The sequence below is a fragment of the Podarcis bocagei genome (genome assembly GCF_964188305.1).
Source record: "Podarcis bocagei genome assembly, chromosome: 6".
NCBI classification, from domain to species: Eukaryota; Metazoa; Chordata; class Lepidosauria; order Squamata; family Lacertidae; genus Podarcis; species Podarcis bocagei.
The window spans coordinates 27447629-27467644 of record NC_138130.1 but is presented as its reverse complement, the minus strand read 5'-3'; the positions used below and the strand labels follow the sequence as shown (position 1 = coordinate 27467644).

Below are 20016 nucleotides of genomic sequence, written 5' to 3'. Positions count from 1 at the left end.
GCCCCCGCGCCCCACTTCGGAACACCTTTCCAAAGTGGGGCGGCGGGGCCAGGTGTCCCTGCCCCCCCCGCCCCACTTCGGAACAGCTTTCTGAAGTGGGGCGGCGGGGCCAGGTGTCCCCGCCCCCGCGCCCCACTTCGGAACACCTTTCCAAAGTGGGGCGGCGGGGCCAGGTGTCCCTGCCCCCCCGCCCCACTTCGGAACAGCTTTCTGAAGTGGGGCAGCGGGGCCAGGTGTCCCCGCCCCCGCGCCCCACTTCGGAACACCTTTCCGAAGTGGGGCGGCGGGGCCAGGTGGGGCAGCAGGGCGCCCAGGCCTCGCAGATCTCTCCCCCAGCAGCGGCAGCGTTGCCGCTGCTGGCGGAGACTTGCCGGCATGCCGAAGCCTGCGCGCAGCGCGCCCAGGCCTCGCAGATCTCTCCCCCAGCAGCGGCAGCGTTGCCGCTGCTGGCGGAGACTTGCCGGCATGCCCAGGCTTCGCAGATCTCTCCCCCAGCAGCGGCAGCGTTGCCGCTGCTGGCGGAGACTTGCCGGCATGCAGAAGCCTGCGCGCAGCGCGCCCAGGCTTCGCAGATCTCTCCCCCAGCAGCGGCAGCGTTGCCGCTGCTGGTGGAGACTTGCCGGCATGCCGAAGCCTGCGCGCAGCGCGCCCAGGCTTCGCGGATCTCTCTGCCAGCAGCGGCAGCTCTGCCGCTGCTGGCGGAGACTTGCCGGCATGCCGAAGCCTGCGCGCAGCGCGCCCAGGCTTCGCGGATCTCTCCTGCCTTCAAAAGCCGTCCGGGATAGCAGGAAGCGCTTCCCTGCTATGCCGGACTGCTTTTAAAATGCTGGCGCTGGGGAGCAAAGCCTTTTGGCCCCCGCCAGCCTTCCTGGACCTCTTCTGAAGGCCGGAGGGGGGGGGGAAAGGCTTTGCTCCCCACCGCTAGCATTTAAAAGAGGTCCCCGGAGATTTCCCTATGGGCTTTCGTCTTGCGAAGCAAGCCCATAGGGGAATTCGTCTTGCGAGGCAAATCGCGGACGAAAAAACCTTTCGTCTAGCGAGTTTTTTGTCTTGCGAGGCATTCGTCTTGCGGGGCACTACTGTATAGCATTGTAAACCACTGCACATACTGTGACCTGAGTTGAAATCAGAAGCAGACAATTATTATATAAAGCAGCCTGACAAAGGGATAACATGCAAATACTTTGGTGAATGAAATTTGTGTAGGATTGTTAAGAGAGTCGAAAGACTTAATTGCATAACAGCTCACCGCAATTCGCAGTATAGAGGCTTGCACTGAAGTCCATTTGTCTTGCCTGCGGTCTATGACAAGTATAAATCCAATTCCAGCATCTTGTGAACTAATTGGGGGGGGGGGCACAAGGGAAAAGGAAAGGAAGAAGCAATTATGGGAAATGATACAAGTGGTTGAAATTCTCAAGCAATTATTTTACCGTCAGGAATGAACCTTTTCCTACCAGAGACTAAGTTATCAGTCTGCTGAAATCAATATGCCGATGAAACTCAAATGCAATATGCACAACCATTAGAAGAAAGAGACATTCTCAAATGGATTACACATAGCTTCAGCTGGTCAAAACATCCATTACCCTTCTCCACAGGTAGCAAGGCTTTATTAATTTGATATGCAAATATGCTTCCACTTCATTCTTTCAGAATCTGTCTTGCTGTTTTCTGCAGTACAGTGATAATCCATCCTTTAAGTAAGGGTCAATAAGGGTCACTCCAGAAGGAGAAAAATATTTTTCTTCCTCTTAACATTTTCTTGCCGGTACACTGGTTTTATTCCATCAATATATATGTTTCCATCCCTTGAAATGTAAGCTCTTAGGTTCCAGATTCCAGGCATCACTTTAATCCTAAGGAACCTGAGATTTCTCTAGTCTTCTGCATTTCCGTGAGCTGCTCTTCGAGGAATTATGTAAACCAAAGCAGAATTTTCCCCACGTCATATATCAGAAAGGTGAGAAAAGAGGCAGTTTCTGCAACGGGAGTTTTTGTGACAGCACACAAGCTTGCATCCGTCTGGGGACTGGGAGGAGAATCGTTGTTTTCTTGCTCTGTTCAGCTGCATGTGTTACAGTCACAGAGTATAAATAAAGAGCTCCACTCCTGTTTTATACTTTCACATACAAACCAGTTGTGTAATGCTGGCAGCTGACTGCTAGCCAATTACAACGTAATGGAAATGACAGGCAACTAAAAGCCAGAATGACTTGAATTTCTATTTGTTTTGTGTATGTTTGAGCAGATTCTATATATTAATACCCATTACATTACTGTAAACAAAACCGTGGATTATATTAATAATAGCAATCGACAGACATATGTGTAAGGATCCCTGCATATTCCCAATTGGAGAAACAGACATCCTATTTGTTTTCGCTTATAGCATTTCACATGGTGACAAGTATGTGACTGAATTGGCCATATATGTAAATGCTACTTTCTAAAACAGCATTTCCTATTACGATGATTCCAAGTCAAATACATTAGGACTTTTCACTATCACAATTCTATATAAACATCAAGGGCTTTAATTCACTCTGTTATCCCATCTGCAGTTTTCCAAGTGCATATCTGTGCTGAACACTATCATTTATTTACATTCCTAACCTGTCATAATACCCACGTTCTACTGTTATTTGTAACATTTTGTCAAATCTTTCCAATAGCATTAAGAACTAAAGCATTAGATGTAGCTGAGATTTAGAATATGTACCTAAACAATGCCCGAAAGAAAAGAAAGAATAAACAGAAACTATAGGTTACTGTGTGTTAGCATTTACACTGGGCTGGTTAATGCTAGACACGGGCAAACTCTGAAGAACCATTAAGAGCTTGCCACCCTTAAGTGCCAAGAAAATTCCAGAACATTCAGGAATCACTTAGACTCCATTAGTATCTGGGAACAGACCACCCTAAGTTATGTCAAATCCAAGGGTAACTTTCTGTTCCAAGATGGGGACATTTCAAAACAGATTTTCAATGTGAACCAGGAAGTAACTGCAAGAAGGTAAGATAGTTCTTTTGAGCCCTTTTAAAACCATTGTTTCTCTTACTTCTTTTCCCAATTCCATTTTGCAACCCACCCAGCTATCGGCTTTTCTCCTCTCAACATTATGCGCCGTTCAGTTCTTAAGGGACTGTTTGGGAAGTTGCTTCAAGCCTTTGATCAGAATCCCCCCCCCCCAACAAGGAAAGGGTACAATATTTGGGCTTCTTAGTTTAGAAAGGGATGCGGGTGGCGCTGTGAGTTAAACCACAGAGCCTAAGACTTGCCAATCAGAAGGTCGGCGGTTCGAATCCCTGCGACGGGGTGAGCTCCCATTGTTTGCTCCCTGCTCCTGCCAACCTAGCAGTTCGAAAGCACGTCAAAGTGCAAGTAGATAAATAGGTACCACTGCGGCGGGAAGGTAAACAGTGTTTCCGTGCACTGCTCTGGTTCGCCAGAAGAGGCTTAGTCATGCTGGCCACATGACCCGGAAGCTGTATGCTGGCTCCCTCAGCCAATAAAGTGAGATGAGCGCCGCAACCCCAGAGTCGGCCACAACTGGACCTAATGGTCAGGGATCCTACAGTGTATGGTCAGGCCATACAGTGAAGTTGAATGTAAGACTATTCAGGACAGAAACAAGAAGAAGATACTTTGCCCAGCACAAGGTTGCACTATAGAATTTGCTCACAGAGGATTAGACAAATTCATGATGACAAGGTTATCAGCAGCTGCAGGCCACAAGGGCTATGTTCTCCTTGTCTTGCATGTGAAGAGATTCTTTTTGCTAGTGCAGTGCTATCCCAAACTTGGGTCTCTATCTGTTCTTGGACTACAACTCCCATCATCCTTGGCTAGCAAGAGCAGTGATCCTGGATGGTGGGAATTGTAGTCCGAAAACAGCTGAAGACCCACGTTTGGGAAACAGTGTGCTAGTGCAAAGCTACTAAACATTAATATCAATGTAAATAAAGTTAAGCAAGAAAAGCAGGGCAGATAGACAAAAAAAAAACCACAAAAAAACATGAATTTGCAAATATTCAAATAAGCCCCATACCGTACTATATTTTGTGACGAAAACATACCACAGCAAAAAATTCTCTTGGGCAGTTTTGGTGTATTGAAACACTTCCCACATCTCAAACAGTACCACAGACATCATATCATTTGACCTTTTATTGAGAAGACAGTCAAATGATCTCATGCACCTAGGGGAAGGGGTGGGAGTTTATAATGCAGGGGATTTTAACAAGCAACTTTCCCAAAGGGTGAGTGGAAGGAATGATCTGTTAGTCATTTTGAAGATCACTGCATCCTCGAAGGGATGGGTGGTGGTAAATGCTATATAAATCATGAGTTAAGTATTTCTTCTGGTATGAGTATAGTTTCTTCTTCATTCCTCCCTTTAAAAAGAATTTTATCTCCTATAACTGCAGATAATTCTTGAATAATCTCGCCAAGCTTGTGTGTGTGTGTGTGTGTTTAATAAAAGGTCAATGAAGGCACCTCTAAATAAAAATATTTCTTCTGACAGAATATTATGTAAGAGTATTTTATACAACACTGCTCTCTACTGCAAGCCGCCTCCACCATATGGGTGATCCTGGCTGAGTAGCAACCTTCACATTAGGAATCCCAGACATTTGCAGTGTGAGTTCAAGAATGCACACCTAGCTCAAAACACACTTCCAGCAAAATACCGTATAGTACAACAACGAAATAAAACGCTTTCCTATATTTCTGCTCCGTTGAAGTTACATTTTAATCTACCTGCGCAAATATAGCTGTGCTGCCTTAGTATTTACTCACCAGTTAAATGAGACTGACTATATGAGAGTGTAGCTTTGTCTCATGAGTAGCAGCCATAGTGGGGACTCTAGAAAGATTTAGGCAGCTACATTTGAAATTAGAAAAAAATCACAAAATATAAGTATCTCTAATCACTAAGGTTGCTACTGAGATATTTTGCAATATCCCACTTGAACAGGGGTCAGCAAACGTTTTCAGCAGCGGGCCGGTCCACTGTCCCTCAGACCTTGTGGGGGGACAGACTATTTTTTTTGGGGGGGTGAACAAATTCCTATGCCCCACAAATAACCCAGAGATGCTTTTTAAATAAAAGCACACATTCTACTCATGTAAAAATAAGCTGATTTCCGGACCATTCATGGGCTGGATTTAGAAGGCGATTGGGCCAGATCTGGCCCCCAGGCCTTAGTTTGCCTACCCATGCACTTGAGACTCTTTTTTCTTTTCAAAAGAAAAAGAAGGGGGAAATATTTTGAAATGTAACATCAGCACCATCTCTTAATGTTCCAGGTTGAATCCTTTCAGGTATGGCTAGGGAAAACTGGAGGGCCACTGTCAGTCGGTGTGGTTCAAGCTGGGAAATCTGTGGCCATCTAGTTGTTCCTGGATTAAAACATCGATCATCCCTATTCATTGGCCATGCTGTCTGAGGGTTATGGGAGTTGTAGTCCAACAATATCTTGTGTAGTCCAACAAATTGTGTAGACCAGGGTTTCCCAAACTTGTGTCTCGAGATGTTTGGGGCTGTATTGGGGCTCCAGCTGTTTTGGGGCTACAACTTCCATCATCCCTAGTTAGCAAGACCGGTGGTCAGGGATGGTGGGAATAGTAGTCCAAAAACAGTTGGAGACTCAAGTCTTGGAAACTCTGGTATAGGCAATACAGCACTGAGATAGGTGGACCAATGTCCTGTCTATAAGGCAGTTTCCCAAGATGGTCTGAGAGTTTTATTAAAAATGACCATGTTCATTTAAACCTATATTCTATACCATAACTCTGTGTTCTGTTCATTTTTGCCACTAACAGCCTCATATCTTATTTTATTATATAACAAATCCCCAACCAAGATACCAATTGTGTCACGTAGTAGAACTTTCAGTTCAAATCTACGTCAGCACAGCATACCCTAAAAGCAAACAGCGTGAGTCATTCTCTTCTAGTAAGTAAGAATGCCATCTTGGTACAAAAATAACCTGAGTTTTAGCTGTTTAGACAGAGAACAACAATATCTTGAAGCCATATTCTGCTCCTGTGCTATTGTCAGAGAGGTCAGCTGTCCGAGGACACAGCTGTTTATAAATGACCGTGATAATAAAATAAAATAAAAATTAGTCACCGAACAAGCTATAGAACTCATGATGGACATTTTTCACATTGTATGGCATACAGAAAGTAATGTACAATCATCCAAATCTAAAAAAAGAACCCTACTCATTGCTGTTAAGCTGCTGTCAATACGGTTGAAGCAAATAAATATCTGCCTGCCTAATGCCACGTTCAATGGCTTCTATATATTTATTAGAAAATAGCTGATGCTGTTTTATTCTGATTAATGAACGGACATGGGCGGCAGTCTTATGAACACTGGCCTCAGCACAGTAGGCTTTACTACCAACATGCTGGAGGCTTGGTCAGCTATCAAGTTATTTTAACAGTTTAACTGGCAACTTGGTTTTCAGTTGGAGGAGAGGAAAAAGAGAGAAGGTATCAGAACAGGTGTGTGGAATTTTTGGCCTTCCACATGTTGATGAACTGCAAGTCCCAGCAAGCATGGCCAATGCCCTGGGATGTGTGGAGTTGTAGTTCAAGCGACATCTAGAGCAGGCTTCCTCAACCTTGGCCCTCCAGATGTGTTTGGCCTACAACTCCCATGATCCCTAGCTAGCAGGACCAGTGGTCAGGGATGCTGGGAATTGTAGCCTCAAAACATCTGGAGGGCTGAAGTTGAAGAAGCCTGATCTAGAGCATGGGTAGGCTAACTAAGGCCTGGGGGCCAGATCTGGCCCAATCACCTAAATCTGGACCGCGGATGGTCCAGGAATCAGTGTGTTTTTACATGAGTAGAAAGTGTCCTTTTATTTAAAATGCATCTCTGGGTTATTTGTGGGGCATAGGAATGCATTCATTTATTTTTTTTCAAAATATGGTCTGGCCCCCCACAAGGTCTGAAGGACAGTGGACTGAAAAGGTTTGCTGACCCCTGATCTAGAAGTTCCATACACCTGCACTAGAACATCCCATTTTCAGTGGGACCACCAGTCAGATGGTCCAAGGTCAGGATAAACCAAGGTCAGGGGGCCACCAGTCAGATCCGGCCTTCCAACCCTTCGCCAATAGCCCACAAACACCCAGTTTTATGGTGGCAATGGCTGCTGGGAGGTAAAGCATGCAGAGTCAAGCAGGGAGTTCCATAATTAAGGGGCCAACATTTTGTCATGTAACAAAATGGATGCCTTTTAGGCCTTTAAGCAAGTACATTTTTATTTAGTCAAGCCTTTTTAAAATGATTACGTGCTGATACATTTATTTTCCTGCTTGGTTATTTAGCTGATGTGCTATTTTTTTTTAAAAAAAAGGCTTTGTAGATTATGTGTGTGTATCTCTTCAAATTAAACTATTATTTTTGCATCTGCAAGCCCTTGTGGATGTTTTCTAAACTGAAAGGTGAATATAAATGTTTTAAATAAATGAACAGTCTAATAAATAAAACAAACTTTAGGTAAGTGAACACAGAATCCCTGCAGTTAAAAAGAGAGAGAAATATAGCACCAGGACAGGCTAATATATTATTTGATTTGTATACCGCTTAATATATTAAAAATATCTCTAAGTAGTGTACAAAAAACAAGAAAACAGACAACTTACAACAAAATCTTACACAGTTACATATAAAAAGTTACATCTATCTATCTATCTATCTATCTATCTATCTATCTATCTATCTATCATCTATCCATCCATCTCTCTCTCTCTCTCTCATCTCAATATCAATTCATTTTCCTTCAGACGCACCCTCCATCTCAGCCTCTGGGTTTTCACCTAGGGTCCAGACAAACTCAGCTCACCCAGAAAAGTCTCACATTGAGAAGAGTTTCTGGAAACTGAGGACATCACCCTAGTTGTCCTCTCTCTCTAGACTTGATTTTTATGGGCAAGAAGGATGGTACTTCCTCAGGCTGCCCACAGCTGTGCCCCATTCAGCTGCACTCCCCAATTCCAGGCACACCAGGTTTGCTGTGTTTCCCAAGGGGTCCAGAAGCTGGGGAAAGAGTCTGCCCTCCACCCACAACTCTTTCTTCGCCCTCTGACCTCTCCTCCTCCTCCAGCTGCTCTCCATATGACTATAATCTTACACTTTTCCCCAGTGAGTTTAATTGAATTCATTCACATATTAAGTAAGCACTGAATCGTAGCCAGAGGCTGATTCCGAGTTGGAGAGCGAAAGCATGGAGATGTAAAATATTCAAATATCCACAAAATGTCTGGGCAAATGGACCTTTAGATAAGGCATAGGCAACCTCGACCCGCCAGATGTTTTGGGACTACAATTCCCATCACCCCTGACCACTAGTCCTGTTAGCTAGGGATCATGGGAGTTGTACTCCAAAAACATCTGGCAGGTCAAGGTTGCCTATGCCTGCTTTAGATCATGCCAAAGGAACAACATTTCTAGTTACAATAAACTATTCTTTATGACATTTATTCATTGAGATAAGTTATAGGGGAAACGGTATGATTTGTTGCTTTGTAAGTGACCACATGCAGAAGTGGCGCTGCTCATTATTGAAGGAGCACGTCAACTAGTCAAGTCAGCAGAAAATGTTATTTATTGCAAGCAATAATTCTTGAATTGAGGCTATATTTGTCTTGACTGCCATAAGTTGTACATGGCAATTATATGATGCCTTACCTTCTTCTGTGGATTTTTAAAATAAAAAGTATGCTATTTTATAGTAACATTTTTCTTAGTCTGACTGGAACAAGCTAAGCAAACTCTTCCTAATGACTCTTACGATACTGTAATAGTAATATGAACACCATCTACTTTTTATAATCCATCCCCAAGGACAAAAAGACTCCTCTAAATCCTACGGATAACTCCTAAACTGCCCTGTAGAATTAAAAATAAATAAATCTCAATGCTTTTCACAGTATTACTAGAACATTTAACATTGTCTCCTGAGACAAACGGATGCCAACATGAATGAAAAAGAAGAGACAGCAATTTTAAAAAAAGATTGCTAGGGAAATTGTAAGGATATTCACCATTCTGTAGCAGCCTCTAGTGGTTCTTGCAAAAACTGAATCCAAAAATACTGGAAAAGCTCACAACATTGAGAAAACCAGGGAAGAATGATAAATGAACAAAAATACTGGGTGCCACTCACAGGGATGGGGGATAAATTTGGTTCAGCTTGCATTTTAATGCAAACCTACGTAATTCCCATTTCCAGAAACAATTCATTTATTTATTTACTTCATAAAATGTATACACTGCTTGATTGTAAAAAGAAAACCCTGTATATGGAACACAATGCAGCTATCCTTCAAAATTTGCACTTCTCTGAATTGTGCTATATGTAGTTCTCCAACCAAACAATACTTTCTGGAAATAACAAAAAATGCATACAAACATACATTAGATCCTGAACGCCTTGTGACTCGAACGTTTTGGCTCCTGAACGCCACAAACCTGGAAGTGAGTGTTCTGGTTTGTGAATGTTCTTTGGAAGCGGAACACCCGGTGCAGGAAGCTCCTGCAGCCAATTGGAAGCCGCGCCTTGGTTGTTGAATGTTTTTGGAAGTCAAACCGTGCCTTCAACATTTCACCTCTTGAAGTCTCTTCTCTTTTATTATTTCTGATCATGGAATTTCACCCAAAGCTGCTGTTGTGTGTTGTTACTTATAATGATGTAATTCCTCCTAAACTCACAGCATCCTGACTGGATGATGAACAGAGAATAATAAGGAAAAGAAGTTCCAAGGGGAAAGGAAGCTGCGTAAACGTCATACACGGCTTACATGCTGACCTTTAAAGCCCTAAACGGCCTCGGTCCAGTATATCTGAAGGAGCGTCTTCACCCCCATCGTTCTACCCGGACATTGAGGTCCAGTACCGAGGGCCTTCTGGCGGTTCCCTCACTGCGAGAAGCCAAGTTACAGGGAACCAGGCAGAGGGCCTTCTCAGTAGTGGCGCCCTCCCTGTGGAACGCCCTCCCACCAGATGTCAAAGAGAACAACAACTACCAGACTTTTAGAAGACATCTGAAGGCAGCCCTGTTTAGGGAAGCTTTTAATGTTTGATGTATCACAGTATTTTAATATTTTTTTGGAAGCCGCCCAGAATGGCTGGGGAAACCCAGCCAGATGGGCGGGGTATAAATAATAAATTATTATTATTATTATTATTATTATTATTATTATTATTATTATTATTATTATTATTATTATTACAGATAGGAGGCCTGCTTGGTAGTAAGAGCTAAGATTCATAGCTATATTAATGCAAATAGGTTTGGATAAAACGAGGGATGTCTCCAAGAAGGACGTTCCCAGGCTCCCCAAACATAGCCTGTCACCTTCACAACGCTGCTTTTCCCAGCACTGTCAACAGAATGGCATTGGATGGTTAGAGGAAGCTGCCTTATTACAAACCAGACTATTGGTTCATCTATCTCAGTAGTATCTGCACTGATTGGCAACAGCTCCCTGGGATTTCAAGCTAAGACACATCCCCTGGTCTGCTGAAGTTTGAACCTGAGACCTTCTACATGCAAAGTAGATGCTCTACCATGAGCCATAGGCTCTTCCTGAGATCAGAAGGTGAAGTACTCTGTTCTTTTAGAGATTGTTCTAAAAAACTGGATGGAGTAGATCAGGAGATAACGTTTCAGGGCCGGCGGGCCACTTCCCGCGGCTTGCCTGTGGGTTGCAGGCTAACCACCTTTGCTTTCAGTACATGGCTGCTTTGGGTTTCTGTATTCCACCACATTTTTAAGTTGTGCCAACAAGAGTAGCCGAGTTATTGTTTCGTGGCACAGATCGTTGCTGTTCATGTTTCTGCCAACTGCTCTTTTGCACTCTGTATGCTCAGTCATTGGGTAAATACCATGCAATGAATACAGGACATAATATACATGAAATTCTCTCTCTCTCTCTCTCTCTCTCTCTCACACACACACACACACACACACACACACACACACAGTAGCGGAAGAAGATCAATACTCCCGAGTGGAAGGGAAGGTTTGTGAGTCCAATATTGCTCAGCTAGACATGGGTTACCAGTGCTCATGTTTCAGCAAGCTATTCCTTCCTCAGCATTAAAATCAGCCTGCATACTATATGCACTGCATGCACTGATTGGAAGCTTTCTGTTGGTGTTTCATTTAGGGAGCCGCAGGAAAATTCACCCAGGGATAATTCACCATTTCGTTGAAAATCCTCCAATCTATCCACCAGACAGGTGGTTCTGCTGCTCTTCTCCTTCCCTGCTCTGCTTTATAATTCGTATCCTTATTTCTTCTAACCTTAAGCCAACAGTTTTGAAATTCCCAGAATTACGTAATGTTGCTGTTGTTAATGTTGAATGGTTGTTGTTGTTTTTTAAAGGGGCAGGAATCTGTACAGAACTGAACAGGAAGCTTTTCAGCAGCTGACCGAAGCATTCTAGTTCTGAAGAAATTTCCCTGTGTATGAAACTGCAGTGTCCTTTCTGTCTTGATTATTTTACTTCCTGATTTATGGGGGAGTTATGTGGTAAAACTGGGTTAAGCACTGCAGTTTCCAATAAGGCTGGTTTACATGACATTGTTGACTAAGGGCAGAGACGATACAAGACTCTGCCATACAATTAAACAGTTCAGTGTACCGTGCCATGAAGATTTAGAAATAAAGGCTTTTAAAGCGCACAAGACCAGATACTGCAAAGTAATTTACAAGGACTATACTCTTTGGCACGTCAAAGCAAATACTCCCAACACCACTCTCACGGAGATCAATTTTCATTTCTATTAAAAGGCAAACTTGAGACTCATGGATGCATATTAAAAAGGCTCTTACGATATAGCTTTGCAAATCCAACCATTCGCAAAGCTATACCGCAAGAGCCTTTAATAGCACTGGCTTTTTGCCAAAATGCACTTTCTTTATTAAAAGTAGAGATCACTTGGTAATGTTTCTATGTCAGATGAGTGCTAGGGAGCAAAGCCTGATGACTGATTTGCTATGTTCAATAGTTGCATGAGTTGAACTGCTTGAAGCATTTGTGTGAAGCAATGTCCCCGAGATTCAGATGGTTTCAGTGTAATCCTCCTTTTTTTAAGGGAGCTGGGGTGTATGGCTGAACACAGCTAAGCCACATGGGTTACTACAAACAATGGCTTAAGAGCCATGACTTATTCAGAAACAGCCCAAAACTTCAGTAACCAAAGATGTTTGGATGACAAAGTGTTGCTTTGTCAGCACGCTTATGTCTTGTTGACACGCCATGGGCAGACCCTGTACTTTGGATTTGGAAACCCAATTATAAGAACAGAATTTATGCCACAACAGTCATGGAGGAAGCACACATGTATAAATTGCAGCTTGCTCTTGTGAAAACAGAACATGCACAGAAAGTGGTGTTCCAGTCCTTTGCCGCAAATTCTCTACCTGTCCATGTTCATCACTGAACCATATAAACATGGAACTTCTTGATAAATTTACCATTTCATACATACTGTATTGGCCCGAATGTAAGCCGCACCCGAATATAAGCCGCACCTTTAAAATTGGAGGGTGGGAAAGAAAAAAAAGAAAAAATACCCGAATATAAGCCGCTCTATTCCTCGTTGCTCCTGGCTTCATACTTGCGGGAGAGGATGGGAGACTACACACGAGGCAGGCGCCACTTTGCTGCCCTTCTTGCTGCATACTGTAAGGTTGCAAATATAAGCCGCACTTTAATTTTCCATGGTTGGAATTTGGGGGGAAAGTGAGGCTTATATTCAGGCCAATATGGTATTCATATTTCACAACAAAATAACTGTATCACAAGATTGCAAACAAGGTTGATAAAATATGCATTCAACTGAAAGAACAATCATTGACTAAGTTACCATCATTCTTTACAAAGGGCCTCAAAGATTTCACTCCTGTCTGGGTCATGAAGTGGCCTAAAGAACTGACTCCCCCAATCCCTGTTTTCACCTGGCAGGAATGGGGGAAAGGACAAAGAATTTAGCAGTACTGGAATGGCGCGTATATGTGGGACTACTATTGCTTAAGGACTGTGGTATAGAGCTGAATGTTTGCGTGCTCAGAGCTGTAGAGAAACACAAAAAGGGGTCTTTGAACCCAAAATTTATACTTCAGGGCGTTCCAAAGGCTCATTTGTGCCAGTGTGGCCAGTGGTGGTGTAGTGGTTAAGAGCGGTAGATTCGTAATCTGGGGAACCGGGTTCGCGTCTCCGCTCCTCCACATGCAGCTGCTGGGTGACCTTGGGCTAGTCACACTTCTTTGAAGTCTCTCAACCCCACTCACCTCACAGAGTGTTTGTTGTGGGGGAGGAAGGGAAAGGAGAATGTTAGCCGCTTTGAGACTCCTTAAAGGGTGTGAAAGGCGGGATATCAAATCCAAACTCTTCTTCTTCTTCTTCATTTCTCCTTAGAAGTAGCGATACGCTTTTTCAATCCATGCTTTATATCCATAATGTTCTTTTCTTTAGGAAACGGTTTACAGTCTGCCAACTTTCTTCCTTATGTGTGTGATGTACCTAGCGAAGCATTAAGGTTAATTTGATAAGCATTCTCATTTCCTTGAGCGCACGTCTTACCTGGGGATGTTAGTGAGGTATGTCAGAACACTCTGAAACTCCTTTTCTGGAATTTCGCTGAATGTTGAGTACTCTGGAAAAGTGATGACAGGGCAGCCATCTTTTCCTCGCCCACCTGGCAAGAAACACAAAAAATTTATTTACTCACCACTCATTCCTCACAAAGAAGCTATAATTGCTACATCACTTTCAGACTTGAAAACAGATCAGTTAAGATATCAAATATCTGTCGTGATTTACTTATGAGCCTGATAATGAGAATGCTCCTCAAAAAAGGAGGCTGAGGAATTGCTAGTAGTGAGAGTGCTTTGATTTATTTGAACAGCTGCAGGTAGGGGAAATGCTAAATATAAACAAGTCCAAAACAAAGTGAACCCAATGGAACCACCTACTATGCAATAATGCAACAACAATTTGTGATGCAGCTGAGCTTAGAAAAAAATTAGGCTTGGGAAGCAAAAGTCCATGTGCCAGCGGCAACTCAAAAACTGCCGAATGGATGAACAGCTTGATAAGGAGAGCAGGAAGCCGGTTTACCCTCCCATGTGCACTGCTGCATAGAAACTGCTAGGTGCCTCCTTCCTTGTTCCTACTCCCCTTTGGTTTGATCCACAGCTTCCCAAAACACAATTTCTGGAGTTTTTTTCAATGCTCAGCTCCAGAAGATACAAAACAATAGTAAGATGTGGGATTAACAATACAGTTTTGCAGCATGGAATGGTCCTGTTTAAGGCTCCAGCCAGCCATGCCCTTTTGGGGAATATTTCATCTCCCCCTTACAGTTTTTCCTCACAACAACAAGTTAGAAAATCATTATTCCATGCTCCATTCTCTCTGAGCAGTTTCCCCCATTTTTTTTATTTCTGCAAACCTCAGGGTTCCTCTAAGCATACTGATACCTGCATTTTCATAAGAGGGCTATAACACTTTGGCTACATGTGCAATAGAATCAGACTTGAATCAGACTTAGAATACACAGGTAGGGCCTCACAACATAAGTATATCCCTGATGTCCAACACTTTTTACCTCAGGCTCTGGCTGAGGGGGGGTTAAAGAAACAGAGTTTAAAGACAGGAGTCCATGCTCTAACTTGGTGCTTATTTCATCTGAAAGAAATTACTTTAGATTTTAGAAGCACAACCAGTCTGCATGCAAGTCAGTGGAGCATGAAATTTCTTCATGCTTGATTTGGCCTAGGAGGAGGTCTGAAGGAGCAATTTAAGTTGAATGACTTAACCTTTATTGCAACCTAGGAAGTATGGGATTTTTTTGAAATTGGAAATTCAAATTGGCGTCACCTCTGCCCTACAATATTAAGTGTGGACTATGGACATGTATACACTTTGTGATAATTGTCTATGGATGAAATAAACAACATAGGGAAACACAGGCAATGTGCAAAAGCAAACTTTGAAAATATGATTTCCGTGCATTTCAAAAGTCTATACAGTGGTACCTCAGGCTAAGTACTTAATTCATTCCGGAGGTCCGTACTTAACCTGAAACTGTTCTTAACCTGAAGCAACACTTTAGCTAATGGGGCCTCCTGCTGCCGCCGCACTGCCAGAGCCCGATTTCTGTTCTTATCCTGAAGCAAAGTTCTTAACCTGAAGCACTATTTCTAGGTTAGTGGAGTGTGTAACCTGAAGCATATGTAACCTGAAGCGTATGTAACCCGAGGTACCACTGTACTTGCAAGGCTCTTTTAAGCTTCCCTCTTGTCAACACAGAACTGCAAACCTGCAACGGGGGCCTAATATCTCTAGACAAAACTGCAGGGTTTTTGTAAACCGTTCAGAACTTTGAACAGCAGTATTCAGTGTGAACTACAATGCAGGGCTGTCATAAGCCACTCTCTCTGTGTGTCATAGCCCCTTTGTAACCTGTAGTATGGGGACATGGAACTGCATTTGCTGTGGAATTCACTTTAGCTGTATTTATTTATTTTATTTTATGTTTCACTTTAAATAAGAACGGAGTTATAAAAATCAGGAACTCTTCTATTTTCTGCTATTGTTGAGGTTTGGGGTTTTTTGGGGGTGGGCAGGGAAGGGGTTTTGTGGCCACATTAGTAGAGTAAAATCTTGATTTTCTCCATTGGGTTTGATGAGCCGCTCTCGCTTGTGTCCCTAAGAAATACTTCCAATGTGAATTAGGAAATGACCTTTCCAGATCATGTGATTGTTATCTCTGCATTTTTTTTTAAAAAAATCTATGCATCTTTTCCTCTTTTTCTAGTCCCTCCACCCACCTGGCTTTCAGTTTCCCCCCTTTCAACAGCCAGTTAGCAGTAAGCATGTTCAGTTCTTGCTGGGCTGTTTTTAGAGGTTTTCCCCAGCATCCTAGGGTTTTTAGAAAAAGAGTGTTTGTACACCTGCAACCTAGGGATTTCCCCGATTCCTCTTGTGTATGGTGATGCAGTTCTGACTATTTGAGCATGAGTACAATCAGGGTGTCCCCGCAACAGGGTGAGCTCCCGTTGCTTGGTCCCTGCTCCTACCAACCTAGCAGTTCAAAAGCACGTCAAAGTAGATAAATAGGTACTGCTCCGGCAGAAAGGTAAACAGTGTTTCCGTGCGCTGCTCTGGTTTGCCAGGAGCGGCTTAGTCATGCTGGCCACATGACCCGGAAGCTGTACGCCGGCTCCCTCGGCCAATAAAGTGAGATGAGCGCCGCAACCCCAGAGTCGGCCACGACTGGACCTAATGGTCAAGGGTCCCTTTACCTTTTACAATCAGGATTACAACCGTAAGAACAGAATACCCCAAGCTGCCTTCTAGAAAGACTGCTTGTTCTCCAAGTTCTTAAAAAAATAAATTGCCCCAATGAGATAATTTCAAGGAGTAGATAACCAGCTGTGAACATAAGAACAGCTTCCTGGGACAGGTCATCTCATCTTGTCTAGCATCCTGTTCTAACGATGGCCAACCAGTTGCCTATGGAAAGCCCCAAAGTAGAACCTGAGCACAACAGCAATATCACCTCCTGAAGTTTCCATCAAAAGGTATTCAGAAGCATAGCCATAAGGGTCAGCAGCCACTGAAAGCCCTATCCTTCCACAAATTTGTCTAATCCTCTTTTAAAGCCATCACTGCCTCTTGCAGGAACGAATTCCTTAGCTTAACGGTGTGTGATAAGTAAGACCGGCAAGTTTTCAAAGACCTCAAGAGTAAATATGGGAGAATGCAACAAGCCCATTCATTTTTTTAGACCCACAGTCAACATATTACACTATTGTTGTTATCGGCACCTGTCTCTCTTGACAGATAATGGAGTGCACTTCTGAGGATAAAGTCAAACCCAAGTAACCTCCTTGGGGCACACGCCTGGGTAGTGTATATGGAGGGTCCTTAGCTGTCCAGACAATACAACTCCCCTGTTGGCCTCACTGTTATGGTCCAAAGAAGAGCAGAGCAATGCATTTGTCACCACCCTAGCTGCAGGAGTTGTGGGAAGGGGGTGTGCAAGGCACCATCCAACCATCTTAGGGACTTCAGATTTGTGTAGGGTTTGGTTTACTCCTTAGCCTTTTCTCTCCCTCAAGGCAGAGGAGGTTTAGGATCAGTTTTCCTTCTCCTAGGTGGGCTACCTTCCCACACTGATGAGCCCCATCTGCCCCTCACTTCCCTCTACAGTACTATAAGGGTCATTAAACTAATCCTATTCTTAATTATCTTTATGACTTCTGGGAGAGGAGACTCCAATGCCTTTCAACATCACGTTCTTCTGACCAGGTTGAGTGCTCTCAGCATAACATTTTAAAGTTAACTTAATAACAAAGCTGTGTTTTTAAATCAACATACATTTTAGTTTATCTTGAAACTACAGTGTCAGCAACCCTTAAGAAAAGTGCAGAATAACAACTGACAGCAGCAACACCCAAACTGGAACATCAGCAGAATCAAAACTGCAAGTAATTTGCTACATAAATCCCGTGGCAGACAATTAAATTCTGCTCAAATGCTGCAAGGGCACACTGCAGTGTAATATCACTGAAGTTGGCATTTATCTTGTATGTTGATAGACAGGAGTGGGGGGGCGGGCGGGGTCAGAGAAAGATAATACAGTATCTCTCTCTCTCTCTCTCTATTTAGCACCATTTACTTATAATATGATAAGATCTACTCACCACAGAATCAAAAGAGTTAACTATAAATTAAGCAAAATGGAACGAGAGAGGGCTGTTTCTGTTATGCTCCACTGGGCTGTGGATGAATGCCCATTATGCTTGTGGATGTGTTAAACTAATAAGGGTAGGAGGGATTAAAGAACCTGGAACTCAATTTCACACTTTTATGTAATCCGTTTTCAAAAGCACCCCACTTTTGCTTGGGGGAGGGAATTACTCTTAACTGTTGTACCTTTTGATAAACAAGGACAACTTTCCCTCTTTAAGCATTTAACAGGAGTGAAAGTGTTCCACCTCAAAGATCCAAACCTGAAAAGACTATTCTTGGGCTACCTTTTGATATCAGCTATGAGGTACTCCAGGCATGGCTGGCATCCTGGAAAGCTGTTGTCATTCGGTTGTAAGCAATACAGTGGTACCTCGGGTTACAAACACCTTGGGTTACAGATTCCGATAACTCAGAGGTAGTACCTCAGGTTAAGAACTTTGCCGCAGGATGAGAACAGAAATTGCACGGCGGCAGCGGAGGCCCCATTAGCTAAAGTGGTACCTCAGGTTAAGAACAGTTTCAGGTTAAGAACGGACCTCTGGAAAGAATAAAGTTCGTAACCAGAGGCACCACTGTACTGAGCTAAATTGGCCAATGGTCTCATTAAGTATAAGGTAACTTATGTTCAACTGCTATTATTAAATGGCTGGCCTTCTGTTCTTAGAATTAACATTTCATTTGTATTCATTTGGTACCATTCAAGAAATCAACATGTACAAAATGAACCATGGAAAGAAATATACTATAGGGTTCATGCACAGAATAAGAACTGAATTGGCCAACACTTCTTACCTGATAGATAGGCAAACTTCTTCCTTAGCTCGTCCTCAATTTCTGCAGCACAGAGGGGAACAATATCTTGATGCATGATTTCATCTGAAACAGATCCCCCCAACAAACAGTTCATTATAACTCCCATGTAGAAATGCTTGGCTCACACAATTTTTATTTGCTGAAAACATTTACTGTATTTTTCGCTCTATAACACGCACCCGACCATAACACACACGTAGTTTTTAGAGGAGGAAAATCCGTAGGCATGCCACTCATAGGCATTCCCTCCATAACACGCACAGACATTTCCCCTTACTTTTTAGGAGGAAAAAAGTGAGTGTTATGGTGCAAAAAATACGGTATGTGCCACCATTTCACGACTGCACTCAACATTAATTAAAAACATTTCATCCAACCACTATAAAAAAACCCAAAGCCATGAACATTAAAACTCAAAACAACAATGCTTGTGGGAAATATAATGATTTCTAAAATAAGCAAGATTCAGATTCTGAGGTTCCATTTGGGGAACATTAGAACACATTTTGGCAGCTCAGATGCATAAATTAAAGCATTATTTTCTTATAAAGTTCCCCAAATGCTTAGGCAATCAGCCTAATTAGAAGTGCATTTTAGTTAACAAAAAGAAACTTTTAAATAAGTAGAATGCCACTCTGGGTTCTTCCAAACACATTTCCCGCCCCCTGGTACTGGAAGGTATTATCTAGTGAATTAATGCCTATACGGTTTTGCCACTGAACCTGTTATCTAACAGTTTGAGACACCTTTTCGTTTACCCTCTGGCATTTACTGCTATGAACTGGGTTGTGTAGAAAAGATGGAATGTTGATGAAAAGCAAGTGAAAGTAGCTGATGTACAAATCAACTTAAGAAGCAGAACTGTTGTGTCACAAGTTCACCATGTGAGAAGCCTATGGACATCAGGGGGTGAACAATAAAAGAAAAGGAGGAAAGTCCATTTTTACAGGGGCTGGGTGCACGGGCACACAAAAAAAAGCTTAAGCTGAATTTTGACTGACAGCTTCCTAATTGGGATAACCATATTTTCCCATCAATTCTCTGCATTTTTTTATTAATGTGTATCTGCTCATGAGAAGACCACAGCAATACACATGTTACATGTGTGCAATCAGCAAACAAACAAACAAGCAAGCAGGACTGCCTTCATGGGCCACATCTGGCCTAACATGGGAAACAGCATGTGTCTTGCATGTAGGCAGGCAATGGGTAGAACAAGTAGGTATGTATCTACATGTATTGACCGTACATTCCCATGTTAATAACCCAATGTGCTCCTCTGATCTGTACATGAGGAACCTTCAAATCTTACTTGACACTCATCATATGTGAAAATTGGTACCAATGGAAAAGAACACCTATTAACCAGGTTTACTACCACACATACAGACATCATATATGCAGG

General features: G+C 42.8%; 1 protein-coding gene across 13 annotated transcripts in view; it reads right to left on the bottom strand.

Annotated features, from left to right (window-relative positions):
- The window catches only part of MCF2L (MCF.2 cell line derived transforming sequence like), a 132399-nt gene that overhangs the window by 41864 nt on the left and 70519 nt on the right, over positions 1–20016 (bottom strand). For 11 of the 13 annotated variants that reach the window (XM_081198286.1, XM_081198291.1, XM_081198293.1 and 8 more), the window contains 3 exons: positions 18591–18674; positions 13620–13734; positions 1250–1340 (listed from right to left, as the gene is read on the bottom strand). In XM_081198286.1, the coding sequence (XP_081054412.1) occupies positions 1250–1340; positions 13620–13734; positions 18591–18674 (290 nt within the window). Of the gene's footprint in view, positions 1–1249; positions 1341–1457; positions 2075–13619; positions 13738–18590; positions 18675–20016 lie in introns of those variants that run through there. The other 2 variants (XM_081198295.1, XM_081198284.1) reach the window with 2 other exon arrangements.